This window comes from Penicillium solitum, assembly GCF_028829755.1.
Source record: "Penicillium solitum strain IBT 25940 chromosome Unknown utg000001l_segment0_segment0, whole genome shotgun sequence".
Lineage (NCBI taxonomy): Eukaryota > Fungi > Ascomycota > Eurotiomycetes > Eurotiales > Aspergillaceae > Penicillium > Penicillium solitum.
The window spans coordinates 145,603-167,530 of record NW_027072121.1 but is presented as its reverse complement, the minus strand read 5'-3'; the positions used below and the strand labels follow the sequence as shown (position 1 = coordinate 167,530).

The 21,928-nt window shown below is 49.2% G+C and overlaps 12 protein-coding genes across 12 annotated transcripts; 4 read left to right on the top strand and 8 right to left on the bottom strand.

Moving 5' to 3' along the window:
* Positions 1 to 878: 878 nt before the first annotated feature.
* On the top strand, positions 879 to 1,602 carry N7455_000064 (uncharacterized protein; the record flags this gene model as incomplete). The annotated part of the gene is made up of 3 exons (XM_040960786.2): positions 879 to 1,041; positions 1,097 to 1,396; positions 1,451 to 1,602. The coding sequence occupies 3 exons, from the start codon at positions 879 to 881 to the stop codon at positions 1,600 to 1,602; spliced, it is 615 nt and encodes a 204-aa protein (XP_040808766.2).
* An 899-nt stretch (positions 1,603 to 2,501) lies between these two features.
* N7455_000063 (uncharacterized protein) lies at positions 2,502 to 3,962 on the top strand (the record flags this gene model as incomplete). Its single annotated transcript, XM_040960758.2, has 1 exon — positions 2,502 to 3,962. One exon carries the CDS (start codon positions 2,502 to 2,504, stop codon positions 3,960 to 3,962), a length of 1,461 nt encoding a protein of 486 aa, XP_040808781.2.
* Positions 3,963 to 4,121: 159 nt separating this feature from the next.
* Positions 4,122 to 5,114, bottom strand: N7455_000062 (uncharacterized protein; the record flags this gene model as incomplete). The annotated part of the gene is made up of 4 exons (XM_040960765.2): positions 4,765 to 5,114; positions 4,507 to 4,715; positions 4,386 to 4,457; positions 4,122 to 4,332 (listed from the first exon to the last, which is right to left on the bottom strand). The coding sequence occupies exons 1-4, from the start codon at positions 5,059 to 5,061 to the stop codon at positions 4,122 to 4,124; spliced, it is 789 nt and encodes a 262-aa protein (XP_040808749.2). The 5' UTR covers positions 5,062 to 5,114.
* Positions 5,115 to 5,402: 288 nt separating this feature from the next.
* On the bottom strand, positions 5,403 to 6,453 carry N7455_000061 (class II aldolase/adducin family protein; the record flags this gene model as incomplete). Its single annotated transcript, XM_065603710.1, has 3 exons — positions 5,403 to 5,809; positions 5,870 to 6,177; positions 6,243 to 6,453. The coding sequence occupies 3 exons, from the start codon at positions 6,451 to 6,453 to the stop codon at positions 5,453 to 5,455; spliced, it is 876 nt and encodes a 291-aa protein (XP_065462201.1). The 3' UTR covers positions 5,403 to 5,452.
* Positions 6,454 to 6,481: 28 nt separating this feature from the next.
* On the bottom strand, positions 6,482 to 6,851 carry N7455_000060 (uncharacterized protein; the record flags this gene model as incomplete). Its single annotated transcript, XM_065603709.1, has 2 exons — positions 6,482 to 6,682; positions 6,825 to 6,851. 2 exons carry the CDS (start codon positions 6,849 to 6,851, stop codon positions 6,482 to 6,484), a joined length of 228 nt encoding a protein of 75 aa, XP_065462200.1.
* A 28-nt stretch (positions 6,852 to 6,879) lies between these two features.
* On the bottom strand, positions 6,880 to 9,049 carry N7455_000059 (alpha/beta hydrolase; the record flags this gene model as incomplete). Its single annotated transcript, XM_040960805.2, has 5 exons — positions 6,880 to 7,107; positions 7,162 to 7,222; positions 7,270 to 7,345; positions 7,392 to 8,633; positions 8,680 to 9,049. 5 exons carry the CDS (start codon positions 9,047 to 9,049, stop codon positions 6,880 to 6,882), a joined length of 1,977 nt encoding a protein of 658 aa, XP_040808755.2.
* Positions 9,050 to 9,796: 747 nt separating this feature from the next.
* Positions 9,797 to 10,261, top strand: N7455_000058 (uncharacterized protein; the record flags this gene model as incomplete). The annotated part of the gene is made up of 1 exon (XM_040960777.2): positions 9,797 to 10,261. The coding sequence occupies one exon, from the start codon at positions 9,797 to 9,799 to the stop codon at positions 10,259 to 10,261; it is 465 nt and encodes a 154-aa protein (XP_040808757.2).
* A 440-nt stretch (positions 10,262 to 10,701) lies between these two features.
* On the bottom strand, positions 10,702 to 11,907 carry N7455_000057 (uncharacterized protein; the record flags this gene model as incomplete). Its single annotated transcript, XM_040960749.2, has 1 exon — positions 10,702 to 11,907. The coding sequence occupies one exon, from the start codon at positions 11,905 to 11,907 to the stop codon at positions 10,702 to 10,704; it is 1,206 nt and encodes a 401-aa protein (XP_040808751.2).
* Positions 11,908 to 12,775: 868 nt separating this feature from the next.
* On the bottom strand, positions 12,776 to 13,603 carry N7455_000056 (esterase/lipase family protein; the record flags this gene model as incomplete). Its single annotated transcript, XM_040960791.2, has 1 exon — positions 12,776 to 13,603. The coding sequence occupies one exon, from the start codon at positions 13,601 to 13,603 to the stop codon at positions 12,776 to 12,778; it is 828 nt and encodes a 275-aa protein (XP_040808807.1).
* Positions 13,604 to 14,156: 553 nt separating this feature from the next.
* N7455_000055 (uncharacterized protein) lies at positions 14,157 to 16,350 on the bottom strand (the record flags this gene model as incomplete). The annotated part of the gene is made up of 6 exons (XM_065603708.1): positions 14,157 to 14,912; positions 14,963 to 15,097; positions 15,148 to 15,650; positions 15,701 to 15,868; positions 15,954 to 16,125; positions 16,249 to 16,350. 6 exons carry the CDS (start codon positions 16,348 to 16,350, stop codon positions 14,157 to 14,159), a joined length of 1,836 nt encoding a protein of 611 aa, XP_065462199.1.
* Positions 16,351 to 17,239: 889 nt separating this feature from the next.
* Positions 17,240 to 17,779, bottom strand: N7455_000054 (uncharacterized protein; the record flags this gene model as incomplete). Its single annotated transcript, XM_040960800.2, has 1 exon — positions 17,240 to 17,779. One exon carries the CDS (start codon positions 17,777 to 17,779, stop codon positions 17,240 to 17,242), a length of 540 nt encoding a protein of 179 aa, XP_040808803.2.
* Positions 17,780 to 20,268: 2,489 nt separating this feature from the next.
* Positions 20,269 to 21,848, top strand: N7455_000053 (uncharacterized protein; the record flags this gene model as incomplete). The annotated part of the gene is made up of 4 exons (XM_040960747.2): positions 20,269 to 21,139; positions 21,201 to 21,306; positions 21,360 to 21,635; positions 21,686 to 21,848. 4 exons carry the CDS (start codon positions 20,269 to 20,271, stop codon positions 21,846 to 21,848), a joined length of 1,416 nt encoding a protein of 471 aa, XP_040808777.1.
* Between the last annotated feature and the right edge of the window lie 80 nt (positions 21,849 to 21,928).

The window sequence follows — 21,928 nt, the reverse complement described above, 5'->3', positions numbered from 1 at the left end:
TATTGGCATTTCTAATTGTTGGGCATCATTCCCCAGAACCAAGAATCTTGTCTTGGATGTAGTTAGTTTACGGAGAGAAGTTATATATAGCGCATTAGGTGGCGAGCTGAGGTGCCGGCTAACCCGCAAACAGCAAAAATATGAAGGTAGAGGAGGGTCACTGAGACACGTAATTCAGACCCCATTGCGCCCGAGGGAAAATTGCCAAGCTGTCGACCCGAAGTGCTCTTCTGAGACACAATCAGATTGACGATACGAGGTTCCAAAAATCCGGGGGTGGGGGTCGGCAAGTTCCGCAGTCACAGGGTCTCTGGGACCAGGAAATAAGAATTTATTTTAATATCGATGATGCATTGAATGTGCGCTATAGCTGTGTTTAAGGGTATCCTAGAATAACTCTAGGTATAGTAACTAGTTACATTATGTATACTAGGAAAATGAGTGTGTTCGACAAAATCACTCTTAACTACGCCATAAATACAATGTGCAAAATAACTCCTAACGTGTGCACCATAGCCTCAAATGCACCCCAATGGCTATACGAAATAGAAGTTCAAACCTTGGGTCATCTAAAACATATCTGAGTCTTTTCATTCATTCCAAGGTTCCCTCCGTTTACCCTAGTGGCTATGCTCTAGTTATGTAGTAAACATCCCAACGCCACTGCGCGATCAACCATGGAAAAGAATATCTCGTCTAATATTAGAAACTCGTGTTGTGATTATGCTGCAGGCTTGTCTTAGAGGTATAGGAAGTATAGAGAAAAAGGTATATAAAGCCCCTCGGTATCTCATTGATTATTTGTATCGATACAACCAACACAACCTTCTACTACAATCTCAACAATCTTGAATCTTCCAATTATCCTTCATCTGAAAATGAAGTCTTCTACAATTTTTGGTCTTTTTGTTGCCTATGCGGCTACTGCTAGCGCGATTCCAGTGAAACAACATAACCACGAAGTTGAAATCACCTTCGTTGGCGCCGCCGACGCTCAGTTCACTCAAAGCATCCCTACTGACGGGTCCGTTGTCTCAATTGGTATGTCTTTTGTTATCCCATGCAGCTAGACTGGAACTATTCTAACCTTCTTTAGAAAACCCATTGAGTATCTCGCATATCTCATCCAACACCGCCGGGGTCCAGTGTACCTTCAACGGCGTTGATCACAGCGTGACAGTTGTCAATGGAGTCCAATGGGTAGACGTTGGCCCTCCGCAGACCCAGGTGACTGGATCTTGCCAGGTCCAGGTATCGGATTCATCCCCTGCACCCCCTACACCTCGTGGCACCAATCCCGATCCTACTGGGGATCAAGTGCATGTCACCTTCATTGGAGCTGCCGACGCTCAGTTCACCCAGAGTTTCCCATCCAGCGGTGAATGGGTTCAAATTAGTATGTCCATCTATATATTCCGCAATGCGCAAACGAAGACACTAATTTGTATAGCGAACCCTCTGAGCATCTCCCACATTCAAACCGGCACCGAGGGTATTACTTGCGTTTTCAACGGCGTTGACCACAGTGTCACTACTGTTATTGGTACCCAGTTGGTTGATGTTGGACCCCCACAGACCCAGGTCTCGGGTTCCTGTGCATGATGGTCTCTCAGCCAGAGGGGCAGGAAGTGGCATTGTAAGTTTTGCGTTGAAAGGAAAACAAAGAAACTAGAAAAATAAGTGCTTGGTAGTATTTTCTGGTTTGTTTATTATCGCTGGATGTTGTTATTTTTGAATTTTATTGGAGGACTAGCCCATAATACTCTGTTGATATACACTCCTTTCTAGCATTTCTCCTCCATACACTCATTGAAATATATGTTGTCGATTCAATCCCTTCACTGATATAACCACAATCCCAATATCGACCAAGCCACTTAAACAGAATGATTTGCATCCTAGTGGAATACCCTTGAATCCTGTTTTACGCGGGGGAAAAAGAGGGACGAACGTGATCGAGGGCCGGAATGCGACGCGAGGGGCTATATCGGCCAGATCTACCTTGAAACCTCAACGTGGACGCATTGAACATTATTTCCCCAAGAGGTACTCTTATTTTCTTTATTTCCTTCGGATTCTCTAACGAATATCTAGTTCATCATACATGCTACATTGATTTGTATTGAATTGCTCAAAAATGCAGGCTGATTCACAGCCTTCCAAGGGACGGCCAAGGAACCCCGGAATTCAGGGCTGCTACTGTCCCCTTCGAGCCCTTCAAAGGCGAAGCGCGCGATGGCATTCCAGATAAACAGTCCAGACTTTTTCCTTTCTCAAAGGGTTGTATAAAACCATGTCCCCTCCCCAGATCGCGTGTGTACTTGACAACTACGACAACCGCCAACACCGCGCCCTCGACATGGATTCGATCAACTGAGCGCGTCTTTTTTTTTCTTTCTTCTTTTTGGAATATAAACCCATTGACGCCTTAATACATCGCGTCGATCATCGACCTAATATACTACAAAGCTATTGCCGGTCACAACTTTCTGTGTTTTGCAATGGGGCGCGTTTCTATATCCGTCCTTGTCGCGGGCTTGGTTGGGTATGCTTTTGCTGGCATGCACCATTCTGCCCATGGGCATCGCCATCGCCACTTGATGCCGCCCATCGAAGACTTGGAGCCGCGAAATCTGGCTTGGGATAACGTGAATAACGCCCCAGATGATTTTGTGGTGGAATCCATTACCCTCACGACTACCACAACCGTTTTTGGAAACTGCGCGCCAACCAATCCCATTCACTCTACCCTTACGCTTGTTAGACATAGGCCTGAGCCTACGCCGTGTGCACAAGATCATGCCGTGCACAGCCTCACGCGTCCCGAGGCATATGAGGAGCACTGGCATCAACAGGAACAGCAGCCTGAGCCTATTATCCCGACGCCGACAAACACAAGGCCTGTCCAGCCTCAATTTACTCAACCCAAACCCCCGGCTCCCAGGCCAACGCAACCAGAGGCCATTACCACTATGTTCAAGACACAAACAATAACCAAAACAGCAACGAATACCGTAAAGGTCACCGTCTACCCAGGGGGCAGCCCTGTGCCACTTGCAAGCCCATACACTGGGGGTCCCTCAAAAGCAGAAAAGGCCGCGGCCCTTGCAGACACACTTCCAAAGGGCTCTTTGGAAGAAGAGAAAGCCGTCCCAGCAAAACGCCCATCTCCACCGCCACCCAACAAAAACAACGGCGGACCTATCAACGCCGTACTCGATCTACCGAGTGAAGTCCTCCCTGATATCCCAGTAGTCGACCAGATCCTCCCAGGCCCAAAGCCAGATGGTCCCACCTCGGCGGACTGGACCAAAACACCGCCGAAAGGGCAGTTCTCAACAAAAAGATTCGGAGGACGTACTCAGCCGAAAGGCAAAGGCACGGAGATCCAATACCAGGGTAATGTCGGCAAGCCTTGGGGAAGCAATATAATCAATGTCAGTCCGACCGAGGCACACACCTACAAATATGTGGCGCAGTTCACGGGTTCAAACGATGAGCCTTGGACGGTGGTTGTGTGGAACAAGGTTGGGCCTGATGGCAAGTTGACCGGGTGGTATGGCAACTCTGCTTTGACGTTCACTCTTGCACCCGGCGAGACTCGCTATGTTGCTTTTGATGAGGACTCCGAGGGCGCTTGGGGCGCTGCGCCTGGTGATCACTTGCCTAAGGATCAATGGGGTGGATACTCATGCACCTGGGGCGAGTTTGGGTTCGGTGATGGGGAGAATAATGGCTGGTCCGGATGGGATGTTTCGGCTATTCAGGCGCAGATTGCCAATCAACCTGTTCAGGGGATGTCTATCTGTCAGGCTGATGGGAAGAGCTGCTCTATTATCACGCCTGATGCTAAGAAGGTGGTTGATGCTTATGTCAAGTCAAAGAAACACCTGGATGGTATTGGTGGTGCGGCATCTCCTGGTCCCGTGCGGCTGAAAGTGGTGCTTGATTATCGGGGATGAGGAGGAAGTTTGTATATAAACATGAACTTTGCCATTATAAAAGCGATTAATTCGTTCAACAATTGACGGGTTTTCCCAGCTACCCTACATACTTGTAAGAAAAGAATATATCGGCACCTCATACACTCACAATTCAACCCTTGGTGCTCCCAACCTCTTTTAGTGCATTGAAGGAATGTCAATCTCCTTGATAGTCCACACCTTTCCACCCTCACTAGAAGTAACCTTGGTATAAGTAGCACCCCCGGCGCTAGCAATAGTAGAACCAAAGGTGGTATCAGCCGAGGCGAGAGTGATAACAGTGTTCAGGTATTTCTGCGCAGCGATAGTTCCCGAGCAGTTATCGTTACATTCAGTTCCGGTACCGTAGCTAACTTAAGTCAGTATAATCCTCAATAGATATCATTCTGGCCATTGACTTACCCTCGCATGTAGGGTCCAGATTCGTGGGAGTAGGTTGAAAGCACGGTGCCAGTCTCGCCATTTGTGACAGTCCTGCAAATGTTAGTTGTGGTGTATTTCTTCATCTTGGATTTATACTTACTGCGTCCAGGTCTGTCCATCGGACTCAAGATCGTATTCAATCCGCACTTCGTCGGTTCCGCTCACGGGGGATCCAGTGCCATCCAGCTGACCGAAGCTGCCGAAGACACTGGCGCGTACACACCACTGTCCGGTGGTGGCTCCGCACCATGCGTTGCTAGACCAGCTTTCGAGGGTGGTCTGGACCAGGTCACCGGTTCCGTTGGACATCTATGAATATTAGTTACCAGAAGACCCTCCAGAAAAATCGAGGACTTACACCAGGCCAGAGGAACAACACGCCGTTCTGGGTCGCTGGGGCAGGTCCGGGGATCAACGTCGTGACAGCGTTGATAATGGTCGACTTGGAGGGACCGAGCGAGACACTGCCACCCCAGTAGTCATCTCTCTTGACGACAGTCTCTAGCAGACCTGCGCTGGCAAGGCCAGCGGCAGCGAGGAAAGGTACGACGAAGCGCATTGTGATGATATGAGGTAGAAGAGTTGATTGGTTTGAATTCACATCGACATTAACAACCCTTGCATTTATAGTTCCCTCCGGCAAGACTTCGGCCATGTCTGCCAGTGGAGTGGTGGAATTGACCCAAAGCGGAGCATCTCCCGAAACCCCTTAGGGCTGGATGTTTCACCTTAAAACAAGCCCAACACTAGGCTGGCTAGTAAAAGTGGACAACTGCAATGCATAAGACGGGGTAGTCAAGTCCGAAGCCCCACATTGGGACTTTTTATTTACCTGACAGGATCTATTTGTGGCGCCGGCAGTGACACTAGCCAGTATTCGAATTAGACTACGGGGTACAGCAAGTAATGCAATATAAAATAGATGAGAAGACCAATACGTACACGTATACGGCTGTTTTGTGTCTCACTTCACGTACAAAATACTCAATCTTCTCGGAAATTTATCCCGAAATGCCGACATATTAAAGTTAGACACTGTGGATATCTCATTCCAAGTATTCACCCTTAGTCTCGGCGTGGATCACATCAAACAGGGGCTTCGCGCTAAACCAGCCAGCCATTGGAGTTCCCACTGTTTTGTAAGTGAATGTCGCATCGGCTTCTTCAATTTTCACTGTTTGGCCACCTCGTCCGGTGGCTGCGGCGTCCGCTAGGAGTTGAGCGTAGCAGCATTTTTCCAGACTCACAAACCAGAACACTGTTTCTTCAATTGTGTTACCGACCGTCAAGAGGCCGTGGTTTTGCAGCAGAGCGGCCTTTTTGTTACCCAGAGCTTTGGCAATGTTCTGGCCTTCTTCTTCCGCTAGCACGACGCCTTTGAATGATGAATAGAGAGCCAAGTCCTGATCCTGTTAGGCGGAGGCCCACACGTGGAGGTATTAAAATACACTAGGAGGACGTACATTGTGGAAAGCACAGGCATCTTGCGAGATGATATCGAGGGGTCGACCCAGCGAGCAAAACGCCCGTCCATAGAGACTATGACTGTGAGCAGCGCAGTTCACTTCGGGTCGTGCTTCATGGATAGCGGAATGGATCATAAATGCAGCGGCATTCAGCAATCGATTCTCCCCACCTGCAATGACCTTGCCATGGTGGTCGACTTGGATTAAGTCCGATGCCTTCATCAGCTTGAATGCCGTGCCGAATGGGTTCACCCAGAATGTTGTCGGATCCACCGGATCGCGTAGGGTGATGTGCCCAGCGACACCTAATGAAAATGTCAGTTGTTAACTCGATGTTTCGCTGTAGGACCATGCATAGGACCATGCATACCCTCGTCGTATCCTTTATCGCCAAAGATTCTGAATGCTGCCGCTAGGCGGCCCTTCAAATACTCTCGCTCCTTCATCTTATCCTCGAACACAGGCATGCTGGGCAGCTGCATCTTGACCTTGGCCTTTTCGGCACCCTCCGCTTGGGATGACTGTGGTGCTTGCATGCTGATGGTGTTGGCAAGGGTCTCGGTGGCAGTTGGAGGAGCCATGATTATTCGTTGTCTGTATTGAGGATTGTCAAGACACACAGGAATTATATATGATCTTCGAAAGACATACAAAGCGGAGAAAGGTCCGAAGCGGGGTGCTGATTATCGACGATGTTGGATTGGCCGGTGAGCCGAGGTTGGTTCTCCGCAAGCGGGTATCCTCGCATGAATCGCCTTTCGAGGGGTGATAAGGTGATATTTGAGGGTGGTTGAGATTAAACAGTACATGCTGAATAGTATTGAAAAAAAAAGAAAAAGGAAATAGCTAATATAAAACTAAAAACATCTAAGTCGAATGGCTGAACTTAGGTATAACACTTTCAATCATTAATGCGTCAAATCGTGATAGTTAGCCCCAGGGCTGGATAGACCTTTTCGTTACGTGTTCCTCCAATCATCAATGGATGATATCTAGTTTGGGGATCTTTATAGCGGAAATGGAGGTGCCCGCTGAACCTCCGCCATCAATGCTTCGAACAGTTTACGGTCGGATGGGCTGAAGTTTTGGCTGATCGTCGCATGATGATGCGGGGATCCAACCAATGGCTTCAAATCAGCTTGGCACAGAGTTCCTACCACTGGTAATGTGCCAGTTTGGAAGTAATGGCGAATGGCCTTCGCCACGCATATTGATGGGGCTGTGAGTGTGGTGTGCTAGATGAAATATGTCAGGGATGAATCGTTGGAGGATTATTGCGAGTAACTCACTCCTTCTGATTCTTGCTGGAGCAAACCAGATCCCGGGAAGATCTGGGACATGTGTTGGGCACTGGGGCGGTTAGCATGGACATCCACTAGCGAAGAGCGAATACACACCTGTGCAGAGGAGTCACTGGATCCAGAGTGTTTGATACGAATAGCATAGGGTGAGCGGTAGCAGCGCCCCACGGCCCTGAGACCGGTCAGTTGCGAACGCATAAAGTCATGATAGGACATACCCATAAAAGGGTACTTAGCCTTGGCTTTCCATCCAACACAGCTCAATTGCAATTGGGCCCAATAATCACCCAAAGATGCACTGTCGGCTAGTAGGCTAGACCATTCTGCCTGGAACTGCTTAATATTCGGAGTCGTCAAATATTCTGCATCCGAGCACATAATAGCAGCCATGGCATAGAGCATGTTATCCTGTGATGTAGCGCATTCTGGCGACCAAGGACCAGCAAGACTGCATTTGTTGGACGGACATGCACCGAAGTGGCTACCATGCTTAAAGTCGGCCATCGGAACTGCATTCCCCTTGGCCAGCTCGGTCATTCTGTCTGCTAGGACGGGGAATGCAAGGAGGGGCTGGTAGATGGCGACACGTTGAATGTCTTTGATGTCTGTCCAAGTTACAACTTCTGGTCCCCGTTCCATAGATGCCATGACAGGAATTGAGTTGTTGAGAATCTGCTGCTCAAGCTGCCAGTAGGCAGCCCTGATGGCGTCTGGACCACCCTCCACATAGAAGGGACACCCCACGGCTCCAGCCTCATTACAGTACTGGCCAAATCGATCAAAGATGGCATCTGCGTCGGCAACAACGTTCGGCCCTGTTCCTTGGTAGTACTTAACCATATCGACTACACCATCGAGAACAACTCGTGTGACTCGATCCGGGAAGAGCGAGGCAAAGGTGGTGCCCATCAGGGTACCGTATGAGCGACCCCAATATAGAAGTGGCTCCTTTCCGCGGTTCCATTTAGTCCGCTTCAAGATTGCGTTTGCTTGATCCAGCCCATGGCACTTGTTGTGAGCTATCTGGGCTCTTTGGCCCTCCTTCTCGCGCCATTCTCCATGACGTTCGATAATGGCCAGCATGTCCTGTGCGACGAGTGGTGTATTGACATAGGACATCATTGGCTCATCCGTTCCTAGACTTGACATATCGAATACCGAACAGCCCAAGTTCAGCGCTTGGGTCCGCTGCCAGTTTCTCTGCAGGGAATCCGGTCCACTTCCCAGCATGCCTTCTGCGGAGACTTGCAACTCCCAATTCCTTTGGGATACGGGACCAGGAAAACACATCACTGGAGGCGTTGTGGATCCTACCCCACGGGGATCAAATCCGATAATATCAAAATATCTGTTGCCAGACTCTTCTCCAGTCTCTTCTGGGCCAGCCTCCGCATCGATGATCAACTGGAGGTCGCGACCCGCCACGAACGCTTGCATTGTTCCCGGTCCACCAGGTCCACCTGTGATATGAGCTTAGATCATCATATCGAGTGCAGATCCACTCACCTGGATTGATCAGAACCGCGCCTCCATACCGTGGGTCTGTGACTGGAACCTTGGCCGGCAGTCGGACCACAGCGAGGGAAAATGTGCGACCTTTTCCGTCCGTCCGTTGGTAGTCCATAGGCACTTCCAGTCTTGCGCATTGGAACTCATCTCCACAATTGTGATACTTCAGCTCCTGGGAAGGAACGATTTCGTCCCAGGTGACTGGGATGTCCAAAGGCTCAACCACCTTCCATGAAGGTAATGGAATAGGCCAGACTAAAAGAATCAACACAGCTGCAGCCAAGGGTAATCCCCAACGAACATATCGATAGGGTGCCTGGCGTGCCTGGCGTACCTGGCAAGGCGGTGAAGGCGCGGATTTCACCATCACGCGACCAAAACAAAACACAAGAGACAGCCCAAATCCCACAGAGGGCAATTTTCCAAAAAAACCTCTGAAGCCCAAATGGCCAGAGGCCGAGAATATAAACAAAGAGAGAAAGTCGGGGATTTGGCAAGTCAATGGGTCCAATCCCGCGGGTCCCGCCAAGTGGGGGTTTCCCCTTTTGACCTATAAACATCCCATCGATATCATCGATATAATCGATATACCTTGCATCCTATTGGGGGTTGATGTATCTCGAACTGAATGCAACATGATTCGTTCAAATCCAAACAAGATAAGTGCTGAGCAATAGGAGAACGCTCATGGGTCAGTGCACCTGCATATCTCCAGGGTCCAGTAGCCAAACATCTTGTCGGATGCAAGAGGTAAGTCCTCCAATCAAATTGCAAAGCAACCTGGGACAAGGATTGGAAATTCAACTACCACAGAGAATCGTGCAGATAGGATTCCGAAGCTGCCAAAAGGTTGGATGTACACTGTCCACAGTATCACAGTATCGCAAGGGAGATATATACGGAGAACCTCAGTCCGTGGGAGAATACAGAACACCAGGCAACTGCCGCAGTTGACATGGCCACTCAGCTTCAACCCCCAACTCCAGCAAACGGACTTAATTCGATGGGAGTACAGAGTACGTGGCTCCAGGAAATGACAAATAAACAAGAGCCTCATCGACATAAAAGGGAGAAAAGGCCTCCTCTTCCCAGGTTTCTTTGAAAATTATACGCCATGGCTTCCAAACTGCAAGACCACATCGATGCCCTGCACACCCTCCCTCTGGCCGAGGCCATTCAAGCAATCGCCGACCTGACACCAGGCCTCACAAGCGTTGTCCCTCAGGAATACGGGTACTTCGTCCAACACCCCGACTACGACGGAATCGGCAATCTGAACAACATCGGCAGCCTCTGGCTGAAGCTCGGATCGCAATGTTACGACGATCATGCCCCCCTCGAAGTGCGCCTCGTCCACACTTCCCTGGACGACCCGATCTACGAAGTTTACGGCACCAACTACGAGATTTTGAATAAGGGACTCGCTGATGGGACTGTGGCGCCTCCCCGCCCCAATCAGAATCCCGGTTACTGCGCCTGCTGTAGCGGTGAGGCCGACGCCATCATCCTGACTTGTTTCCATGTGCGGCAGGCGTTGTATTTTACCAAGGAGGAGTGCAGGGCGCTCTGGGGGGGATGAGCCGAATTCGGGGGTGAGGTTTGGTAATGGAAGTGGTTGGGTGAAGCGTTGTATCAATGCGAGCAAAGAGCAGCTTGAGGCTCTGGCCAGGACCCCGTCTGTTGGCATTCCAAGTATGCTCTAGCAGATCTAGTGTTAAAACTACACATGTACACATGTAGAAAAGATCGCAGCTGATCACGGTGGGTGTCGGAGAGGTAGTTCATTAATGAAAAATGAAAAAAAAAGTCATTACGAATGCCTTGCTGTAAAGGTTTTTCGTGGCGCCCTGGTATGTACACAGAAAAGTCAAGAAGATTGATTGCACGGAGAATTCCTCCATTGAATAGCAAGAAACCCACCTCCCTCCGATCTATCCCCGTGTGCAGGTGTAAATAAAGATGTCAGTTTCATTGGAGCTTCGTCTCGAAGCGAAGCCCTCTCAACTAATTCGAACTGCTTTAGTCGCTGCGAGGTCGCTTTCGAGGGTTGATAACCCGGCGACCAAGAGACTCGGCGCGACTGCCGATGGAATCCTCGACCCGTTGGAGATATTCGACAAACTCATGATAGTTATCGAAGTCCAGATGGGTCTTATCGGCCTCGTTGCGAACCCTGTTCATCAGATGCTCAAAGAGATGGCGCATGCGGTCACGCTCCGAGTCGTTATTCGGGAAATGTGGCACCCACTGCTGCATCCAATTGGAGAAATCAGTCACGGACTGGGCCGGTCGCTGATAGCTATCCATATAGCGCGACCTGGCAACATCTGGGTAGACTCCACTCTGGAGTTGGTGAATAAGGAAAGTACAGAAACTGGCGTAGGTGATCTTGTCGGCGGGTAGGTGACGTATGTGTCGCTTCCACTCATCCTCGATATTAAGGGCAACGTGCTTAAGCGCCCGCGTGACCTTGCGCTCATCGATCTTGTACCACTCCGGATATTTATCGAAGTGTCGCTCTAGACCCATAGAGAAGTTCTTGAACTCTCCTAGAGCTCGTCCGTTGTATACCGGCACATTGGGCACCGGTGGGGCATGGACGGATGTTTCGGGATGAAAAGGTCGGGCGGAAGGTTGAAGACTGGAACGGGATTCAGTCTTAACAACTGTTTGTGCGGCGGGGGACCTGGTAGCTGCTGCAAGGGCTCGCAATTGCTCGAGGTTCAAACCAGACGCGAGGTTGTTTGCGGGTTTAGGGGAAGGCTTGGGTTCGGTCGGCTTGGCCTCGGATGGGCGACGATCAGCAGCTTTGGTCAGAGGTGCTGGAGTGGTAATCTGCTCATATCGGGCAGCAACAGGGTCCTTTTGGGCTCCATCAATACCAGCCTTGCTGTTCTGCTTCGTCTCGCCTCTGGATGGAGTCGAAGCAGGGGTGGCGGGGGGAAGCTCCAGAGAGGTCGCGGCCAGAAGTCGACCGCGAGCCAGTTCCAATTCTCTCTCCTCCTCTGCAACCTTTTGTTTGATGTCAATGAGCTCACGCTGCTTCTTCAGTCGGGACAATTGAGCTTGTGCTTGACGAATTTCCGCCTCCAAATCATCGGCAGAGCCGACAGGCTCTGTAGGCTCGGGGTCGGTGTTTTGGAACATCTCATTCAGACTGTCCCATCGCTCTTGAATTTGATGAATGTTGGATTCAGAGCCAGGCTTGTTGTCTGGCTCTGACATGGTGATTTTTTTTAATCCCTGCGCGTCGCAGATAAGATAATGTGAGCGGAGAAAGAAAGTTCCGATTCCGTGAAGAAAGTCTTAGTGCCTAAGGCAGGAACCGGTTTCAAAGATGAACCAGGACTATGTCAGAGTGATGATTGGCAGTTTCAGAGGTTTCTCGAGGATTCTGGGTGATGGATTCTCGAGAGTCCTTGGAGAGTGATGGTTAAGATGAGTGGTTGCAAACGGCTACGTGCTCTCAGTATCTCACCTCCCAGGTAAGTGCTTCCCAATCTATTACTGGCAAACATAGGATACGCGATATACCACTTTGACATTAAAGTCGGGATATCCCGGACAAATTTAAGGGGTACATAGTTAGGAAATATATCATGCACTTCGCCTAGGCAAATTAACAGTGCAGCTAAAGCGAATAGAGTGTTGAGATTCATCAACCAGTCGAGTATTTATATCAAAGGTCTAGTAAGGGTGAACAAAGAGCCTAGGCTTAGATTACCATTACTCCTCTTTCTCCTTTCTAGACGATTCAGAGAGTGTTGCCAAAGGAGCCCTATATGGGCACGCAATTGTTGCATCGTAGATATTTCGTTCACCAGATTTATTGGGGGGGAGGGGGGTTATATAATGTTATGCTCGCATGAGCCATTGGAAGAGTATTCACAATTTGCTCCATAAAGAAAAGCCGAGCTCCCGAAGACACTGTAATTCAATTCAATCCATACAGTCTTTACGGAGTACTATGTGAGATATAGAAGCTACGAGAAAGCCAAAGTAAATACGGCGAATGACAGGATAAGATGTCATCCACTTAAAGATTAGTTATTATATACAGTAAAATTAATCGCTCAAGGCAACCAGAAGCTCTTTATTTACCTGGTGACCCAAGCAAACACAAGAACTTCTTATCAGGAGTCGAGGTCAACACGTTCCTGACCAAGTGCCAGACGTTTAAATCATAGGCCTCGCCAATGTGGCCGACGGGATCCAACGGGCAGGTATCCTGAATCCAGCGATTCGTCACGCCTTCCTCGTGGACGAACGATGTCGACGGGGGAGTAACCAGCTCATCATACTTGGACGCGATGATAGTGATACTGTTGCCGGGCTGTGCAATAGGGGTACCATCATTCAAGCGCTTGATGGCTGGGCCATCGGGGCCGAGATCATTGCAAGCAGGGCAACCGAGGGTATCGAGCACTTCACCGACGGCTGCGCGCGACTCGTTGCCAAACTTGTATGCGAGATCGTAGATACCGGCGAATGTAGTGGCATGGGTAGGCGGGGCGATGGATGCGATCTTGTCGATCAGGTGGGAGACGCCCTCGAACTTGGGCACGTAGAGAGATTGGAAAGCACCCTCGGAGTGGCCGACGAGGTCGACTTTGCTCTTGCCGGTCTTTTCCACGATTTCTTTGATGTATGCTGCAATCTCGGGAGCACTCTCGTTGATTGCTTTCAGGCCGCCAAGCAATGGGAAGCCATCGTATGCACCATAAGTCCTGGCATATGTGCAGAAGCCTTGGGCCTGCAGCCAGTACTGCATGTAGTTCAAGTCCTCATAAAAAGTCGCACCAAGACCGTGCAGGAGGACAACGGGGTTGTAGGAGCTCTTGCAGGAGAAATCGTTGATTCCTGTTGCGACGGCCGTGGTAGCCGCGAGGGCAGAGAGCGCCAACTTGATGAATGAAGGCATTTTGTATGATAGATGTGTTATTCGTTACATGGGGCCCCATGCTGTTTATGAAGGATTCTGCAGGTACGTACCCACATCTCCTATTTTTTTCCATCTCCATTGAACTATCGATTGTTGATCGATCAGATCGGCCTGTGAGTGGTTGACAGTGTCGATCTCTGGCGGAGCCAAATCGAATGCGATCTAGTTTCATCGGGAACATCCAATTAGAGCTGGAATAATAAATTAATTTGGGACTCATCATTTCAGCTCGCATTCATCATATTGTTGTGGTTTGCTTGGATTCCGGGACATTTGATTACTTTGGGCAATATAGCCGGAAAGCCGCGGGGCATAGCCCCTATACTATGAGGAGCTGAACAACGATGCCATTATTAGAACTTCCTAAACAATGTCAATATATGTCCATGTGGGCATTGGGATTCATTTAACCGACAGCTGCGCATCAGCGCAACACTTATTGTGTCCGAATAGCTGGATCACAGAACCTTAAGATAAAATAATTAATCGTAGCCAAGGAACATCACATCTATATGGAATACTTGCGCCCACACTATGAACTACCCGTGTTCAATGGTGAGGATTCTTTTGTAGATAACTCCGGCATGGAGCTGCCCCAAAGCCCAAGAGCATGTCGCTTCTCAACCAGTTGAAACACTTCAACCATAAAGCGGCGCTCTGGGCCTCCGTCTGGGAATGCTTCCCACGCTACTCGAGTGGGGAATGCAAGACGATTGATCATGTTGCCCGGCGCAGTGAGAATATAAAACTCCAACGAGCGGCAGATGCCGCAACCCAAGTCGTATTGTTCCATGGGCGAGACGCGATCATCTGGCCGAGTGTCGATCGAGGACAGAACCAACCGCACGGCGTAGTAGACACACATGGTTTGTGCGAGTAGCAGGTTTGGATATGTGAATCTTGTTGGGGTAAAAGTAGCCCCGGTGCGGAGGTCGCGGCGTTGGAAAATTGGGAACCCCTGGTCGCCGTGTTGTTCGGCTTCTTGTGGTGGCCCATCAGGGTATGCGACAACCCAGTCTTCGTACCATTTATAGAAACTGGCTGTGAGCTCGCGTATGCCGTTCCAAAGCGTAGACTGTTTGACAGCCATCTCTTGAGTGCCCATGACAGATGTAATTTGTGCTTCTTTGAAGGCATCGGATGCCGCCAGTAAACCTGGTACCGAGGTCGCTAGGTCAAGCAGATGGTGTAGAATGTCTTTTTGGGTCGTTCCTGCTGACCACGGAATGGTCTTCCAGTCTTCACGGGCCAGGAATGAGGGTTGTCGAGCTGCCAGAGCGGCGCCAATCTAAGCCGTTAGATTGCGAGGAGAAAATTACGGAAGGCCTGATATCTTACCCAATATGGACGGAGTTCTGTAAATAAAAGATGTTCAACCCCATACATGTGATTTTCTGGCCCACGATGTTCGATCAAGCGCACTGCTCCTCGGACGTGAGCCGAGACACCACTCTGTGTAGTGCGTTCAACGCTCTGCTGGAGTTAGTATTGACCGGAAAGAAAATGCGTTTTGTGAAACTAACCTCGAAAGCTAGCAAGAGAGTCACAGTCACCAGGGTGGACTCTGCTTTGCTTTTCTCGGGATCCACCAACGCATCCTGCAATGCACGCAGCACGCGGGGATAAAGTCGGAAACCGGATGACTCGATCTGCTTGTTCTGCACAGAACGACCAAAGAATGCCACCGAGACAGCCTCGAACGCGTCTGTGATGAGCGGTGAGAACATTCGAATGCCGGCAGCAGCTCGCAATGCACCTGCTTTTCCAGATTTCATATCCACTTCGGGGCTAAATGCATCCACAAATCTCTCCACAAACACATCTACCGCGGGTTTTTGCATACTTATAACGGAGATCGTGCCAGACGAGTCGGACCCACTGCTCAGCGACATGCGCTCGAAGTCACTGTCATCGTCATCATCACCTTGCAAATTATTGAAGTCTTCAACCGGGGAATTGATTAAAAGGCGATTCCGGACCGGCAGAGTTGACGAAGGGGGCGAAGGATAATCGTAGGATTCATACGCTGGGGCTGTCAGAACGAGGAACTCTTTCTGCAACGGTTATACCACATACCTTCCCTGCCTTCCCATGGTCCAACCGGGACCAAATCATTCTTAATGCCGACATGTGCGGTCCGAATATCGCGAACAAGGTCATCGACTAACGGGCTTGGTGCAGAGCGAATGGACTCAAATAAGCTCTCGAGCCGGTCTAGGCGCTGGAGATCCTGGGCCCCAGATCCTGCACAGACATCAGCAATTGTTCCACATCCACAAGAGTTTGGCACACGCTACAGAAAAAGAGTGGGCGGGGCCTGCAAACGTACCATCCTGTTTATCGTCTATTCTTCCCCGAAGGTCTCGGATCTCCGCCCGTAGGTTCCGAATCTCCTCCGCCTGACTGATCGGGCGGGCTTCTTCGTCGGGGACGTGCTCATACACGCATTTGGAGGGGTAGCCATGAGCACAGCAGGCGTGGCAGGGCTTGACTCGATCACACTGACAGCGGGATCCACGTTAGCCTTGCGGGTGATGCGTTACGACCAGTGGGACGCATCAGATGGGTACGGGAGCGTTCCGACCCCCAAGGGCGATCTGAGCACGATGACGGGGATAACGGACCTTGACTTTCCGGAGCCGGCAGACTTTACAGGACCGCGACTGACGGTTCGGGGTCTTCCTGACTCGTGAGTCGGGGACCAATTGTTGCGTACCACCGACCATGGCGGCAAAGGTAGCTCAAAGGGGGGGGAGAAGGAAGGGTGCCTCATCCCGAGCCAACGACACGGCAGGATTTAGGCGAGCCAGATTTCCGATGTGGGAGTCCGAGATCTGCCTGCTTTAGGGGTGGGCCGTCTTGCTCTCATATGGCCTTGGCACTGGTTAGTTCGACATTAGTTGACGCCTCGGGAGGGTTTGATAGGTTCGTAGAGGTGAGTAGGTGGAGTGACTCCGCCATTCTGACTGGGCCGGGATTAAGTGGTTTTGATTGGATGGATTGATATTGCTCTATGGATTGAACAATTAGGGGTGAGGCCAAGTCGCGAAATGGATAAACTGCTCAATATTATAAATTGTACGGAGTACGTAGAAATACTCCGTATATGTACTCTGTACGGAGTAGACGGAAGTGGGAAGAATTCACAACCTTGACCGCTTGGATTGGATGTCACGTGCATCGGTCTCTCCATTTCGGATCTCCCAACTCCCTCGTTCTACTCCTTACTTTTCCATCCGGTTTCACTAAGATCTCAATAGATACATTTCATTGTTGAATATGTCTACAACCACATTAAAAAAAACTCACTAAATGCGCGTTTCTTTGGCCTCTATGCAGGATGATTATCGAGTAGGTATTTTTGGTATACTCACCGAATACTCCGAAAGACGTCAAAAAAGACATCCCGAAAGAGATGGATTTTATACCCCTGTCAATTGGTCTTTATCCAGAATTATAAGATTCAATCTCCAGTCACACTCTCAATCTATCCAAATCGGGTATAAAATTCATACCTAGATACTACATGGAGAAAAAGAAAATCAGGAATGAAAGCTACCATATACTATAGGTATAGGTGCTCCACGTGGAGATACAAATCCTGCAGTCTCCATGCTAGGCAAGAAGTATTACATGCCTGCAAATTGACACATAGCATTCATCATGCTCCTCACCACCCCAGATGAAGCTCGCCTTGGCTTGATTGTGGGCCCCCTTCGCACACCACTTCCAGTCCCGAATGCACAACAAACAGATGTGAAGTCCTGCCATGGGCCATGGGCGCAGTTTCTCACAATGCAGACAGCCAAAGGATTCAGGGTGCTGGTTCGTACCTGCGCCGATTTCGCTTTGCTGCTCGGATTCGGGTCCACTCGAAAGTGATTCTAGGTCTTCATCTTTGGCCTGTTGGATGCTATCTGGTGCAGTCTTCGCGTCTTCCGCTGGTTTCTTTGAGGTTTCCGTCACATTCCTAGAGACGGTGGTGGTTGAGATGGTGATGACAGTGGTAGTTGTTGTGCTTTGCGCAGAACTTTCGATAACGGGTGGTGTAACTGTGACTCGACTGTGGTGGCCGGAACCTGCGTGCATACAATCCGGCTGCTCAGGCATGGGGGTAGTTTGTGCGGCACTGGTGGTTTCAGAGGTAACTCTCATCTCTGAGTTGGGGAGGTCGAAGCTAGTTTGGGGTGCTGGCTCCGAAAGATAATACGGCCAACCTCGTCCCCTGTTTGCGCGCGCCCTTTTAACTCGCGATCTCTGTGTCTTTTTAGTCCGGACCTGATACGTGATAGTATTCTTTTGCCCATCTGGGCATGTGATACACGCACATCTCGGTACTTTGTGCGGCAAGGCTCGCACATTTTGTAAAAGTCCTTCCCTGCACCTTCAGGTGCCCGAAACGCATCGTTCGGCTTCTCTTTCCTACAGTTGCGACACCACCTTGTTTCTTCAGCCATGGTTGGATGCTGCGGTAATGTCTCAGAGTAAAGAAATCATAGGCTTGTAGGGGGAAAGAGGATGGTGGCGAGTCCCAGACAAGTAAGTTTTGAGGCCGGACTGAGAGCAAACAGAGGTGGTTCAAGCAAAGAGGGAGGGCTTTAGCAAAGAGGAACTGGTCTTGTAGTTGAAGTGGTAGATAGATAGAGGTACAGAATTTGTCCGTTAAGTATTGCACACGAGTCGAGAAGCATAGACAAGGAAAATGGTAATATTGTGTCAACAAAGGGTTGGCAGCACTATAGCAAACCCGCCATTCAGGCACTGTCTTATATTGAGATATAACGTCTAAGTAGCGTCTATATGACGGTTGTACGTCCAAATAAGTATAAGTAACGTCTAGCGTCTAATTAGCATCTGGACATCTAAAAAACATCTAACTACGCCTAAGTAGTATCTAACTAACGCCTAAATAATGTCTAGCCAAGTCCAAGTACTGTCTAAGTACCTCCAAGTACTGTCCAAGTAACGTCTAAGTAGGGTGTAAACGTCTAGATAGCGTCTTACCAAGTCCGAATATAGCGCGAAAAGGTGCAAATACAACTGGACAACGTCCAAATAACGCTTAAATGTCTACATGGCACCTTATCAAGTCCCAAAAGCACCCAAATAACCAAACGTTGATGGAATAAATTTGATCTTCGACTTTCACATATCACTAATTAACTGAAAACAAACACTTTTTGCAACATTTCCTTTCTTACTAGCGCGTTCCATCTCACAAAGCGCTTGATCGAGAGATTCCATATCCCATGCATTTGGATTCGATGTTTGATTTGCGGTAATTTCGTCATGCTCCCACGGCTCATCGGCGCCCGGCAGGATCGGTAGTCTTCTAGGTAATTTTGCGGTTTCGATCATGTCGACTCTCTGTAGAAGATCATCATGCACCACACTGGAAACCACTTTTTGCATTGTGATGCCGGCAATGACATGGCGTAGGTCGGGCTCAGCTGCGTGGGCCTCTTTTCGGATCTTCTTTAGTGAGAGTTCGTAGAGTCGATATGGTAGAACTTCGGAGTCAATGGTAGGATTGTGACTTGGGGCTGGAGTGCCAATGAGTGTGACGCGGGGACTTTGTAGTTGGCTTTGTCGCCTCACTTGAGGGATGTTTCTGGTGAATAGTCTGGTGCATTGTGCTGCCGACATTTTGGAGGATGGAGATCTCGATTGATGTAGATCTTGAATGATCGGGGGTGTTTTGTGGAGAGAACTTAGGATAGATATATGCTAGCTACTGAAGAACTGTGATTCACAAATAAAATCATTACAACGTCACCTGGTTTACTTGTTAATCATGCCACGTTCTAGGGAGGAAATCGGGATGTTTGGCGGCACGGGATATTGGGGGGTTGGGGTGGCGAGGTTGTCATGCCACTGATCTGCACCTCACTCTGCAACATATCTGACCCTAGTTTTCATTAAATAAGGTTCAATTGCTACTCCGTATATAGGTTTGCTATAGAAGAAAAATAAGTTATGATATAAGTTCCCTGTGGAGGAAGATATATGCCAATACACATATCGGGTAGTGACTCCGCCGGGCACTAATTGCGGATCTATATATGGACTACAGCGACAAGGAAGAACGTTGGAATATACTAACATATATGAACCTATATGAACATAATCCCAATGTGACTGGCTTCCCAATGTGACTGGCTTTTCTAAATATGTATTCGTGATACCAATTGACCTATATTCATCAATGCTAAGTCAATGCCGTGTGATCTCGGGAAGGATGCCGATAGTGGGAATGTCGTCAAGCAGAAGTATCACTCCTGGAATGAAGGAAAGGAAATATCAATTGGAGCAACTGAAGTGATTGCAGACGTGAGACGCTCTAGGCCTTTTACAATCAAATTGAAATATAATGTCCTGCTATTAGTGACCACAACATCCCCCATATTAAAACGTCGGAAGGCGATGCCGATGTATACAAGCTAATCCATTTGTTCTACCCCACCATGAACTCATGGGAGACTAACGTAAGCCCTTATCGTAATGAGTCACCTCCACATTGGAATTCTGGAGATTCTAGAGGTTCTGTAAAATTTTGAAACAGATTGCCTTTTCATTTTCGCTTCCATTGCAGATTCAAAGTCTCATCGCAGTCTATCCATCTGTCAAGACTCACGAAGACCATTATGCAAAAGTCGGCCACCGCATCTGTGCAAGAACCAGGGCAAGAGCCATGGCAATCAACCTCGACCAGTGCGGCTGAATACCCCACTAGTTATCCCACTGGTCATAACTCAAACTTCGACGAAGAAGCTCCCCGGTCGGCCTTTTCCGTCGTCGAACCACCAGCCGAGCTATCCACACTCACCACCCATCTGACCGGTCATAGTATTGATGACACATTCCCAGATGGAGGCCTGCAAGCATGGTGTGTTGTGGCGGGTTCATTCTGTCTCTTGATGGGTACATTCGGCGTGATGAACACGACGGGAATTCTGCAGAATTACTTCGCTACTCATCAGCTGGCCAGTTATTCGCCTAGTGCAGTTGGCTGGATCCCGGGCCTATTCACCTTCTTTGGTCTGAGTATTTCTGTCCAGGTCGGGCCGATGTTTGATCGATATGGTCCCAGGGGCATCCTCATAGCTGGCACTATATGCTATGTAACTGGCTTTATTCTTCTCGCTGAAAGCCATCTGTACTGGCACTTTGTTCTTACCCTTGGTGTGCTTTCTGGAACTGGTGCTGCACTCTTGAGTACAGTTGCGTTGGCCAGTGTACCTCAATGGTTCGATCGAAAGGCAGCCCTTGCAATTGGGATTTCAATGTCGGGCGCGGGACTTGGCGGAGTGATATTTCCGTTTGTGCTCAGAGCTGGATTCACTAACATTGGATATAAATGGACAATTCGATTGATGGCATTGCTGGTGTTGATATTGGGTGTGCTTGGAACAGTTCTGGTGAAGGCACGTCTTCCGAAGGGCAGAAGCAAATCAACTATCAACTTGCGTTCCTTGCAAGATGCGAGGTTCACCTGGCTGACATTTGGGATCTTTGGTGAGCTGATTTCGGTCGAAAATCCAGATGGTCAAAGAAAAGAAAAGCTGACTTGAGACAGCCCTGGAGCTCGAGGTTTTTGCCGGTCTAGGTCTGTATCCAACCTATGTGATCATGCAAGGTTTTTCTACCAATACCAGCGTTGTTCTTCTTGCTGTTCAGAACGTGTAAGTGGTATTTTGATGATCTCTCGGGCCAAGCGCTGACTAGTCCGACACAGAGCCTCCACGATAGGGCGACTGGTGGCCGGAGGCGTGGCTGATCGGTTTGGCCGAATCAACACCCAAACTGGACTCATTGCTCTGGGTGCGTTCGCGGTTTTTGTGATTTGGCTGCCGTTTGGTAACTCCCTGGCGGGGCTTTATGTGTTCTCAGTCATCTTCGGGTTGGCTTCAGGATCATTCTTGAGTCTTGCACCAGCCTGCATCGGGCAGATCTCTAGGGCGAGCGAGGTTGGTGGAAGATTTGGCCTGACATATTCCATTGTCAGCTTCGCGTAAGTCGTTCAAATCCAGTTTGGTAGTTTACCACTAATGGGAACTTCAGCACACTAATCTGTATCCCCATTGGCGGTGAAATGCTCGACAAAGTCGGCAAGAGAGCCATGGTGGCATATTTGGGAAGTGTTCTGATAGTGTCACTTGGTTTGTTCGTGATGGCCAGATGGGCCTGTTTAAGCTACCGGTGGAGGTGGCAGGCAAAGATTTAGAGCGGATGAAGAGACAAGAGTGGAATCTTCTGGTTAAAAGTCGATGTTGGATTCCAATTCATAATAATGCTATGACGGAA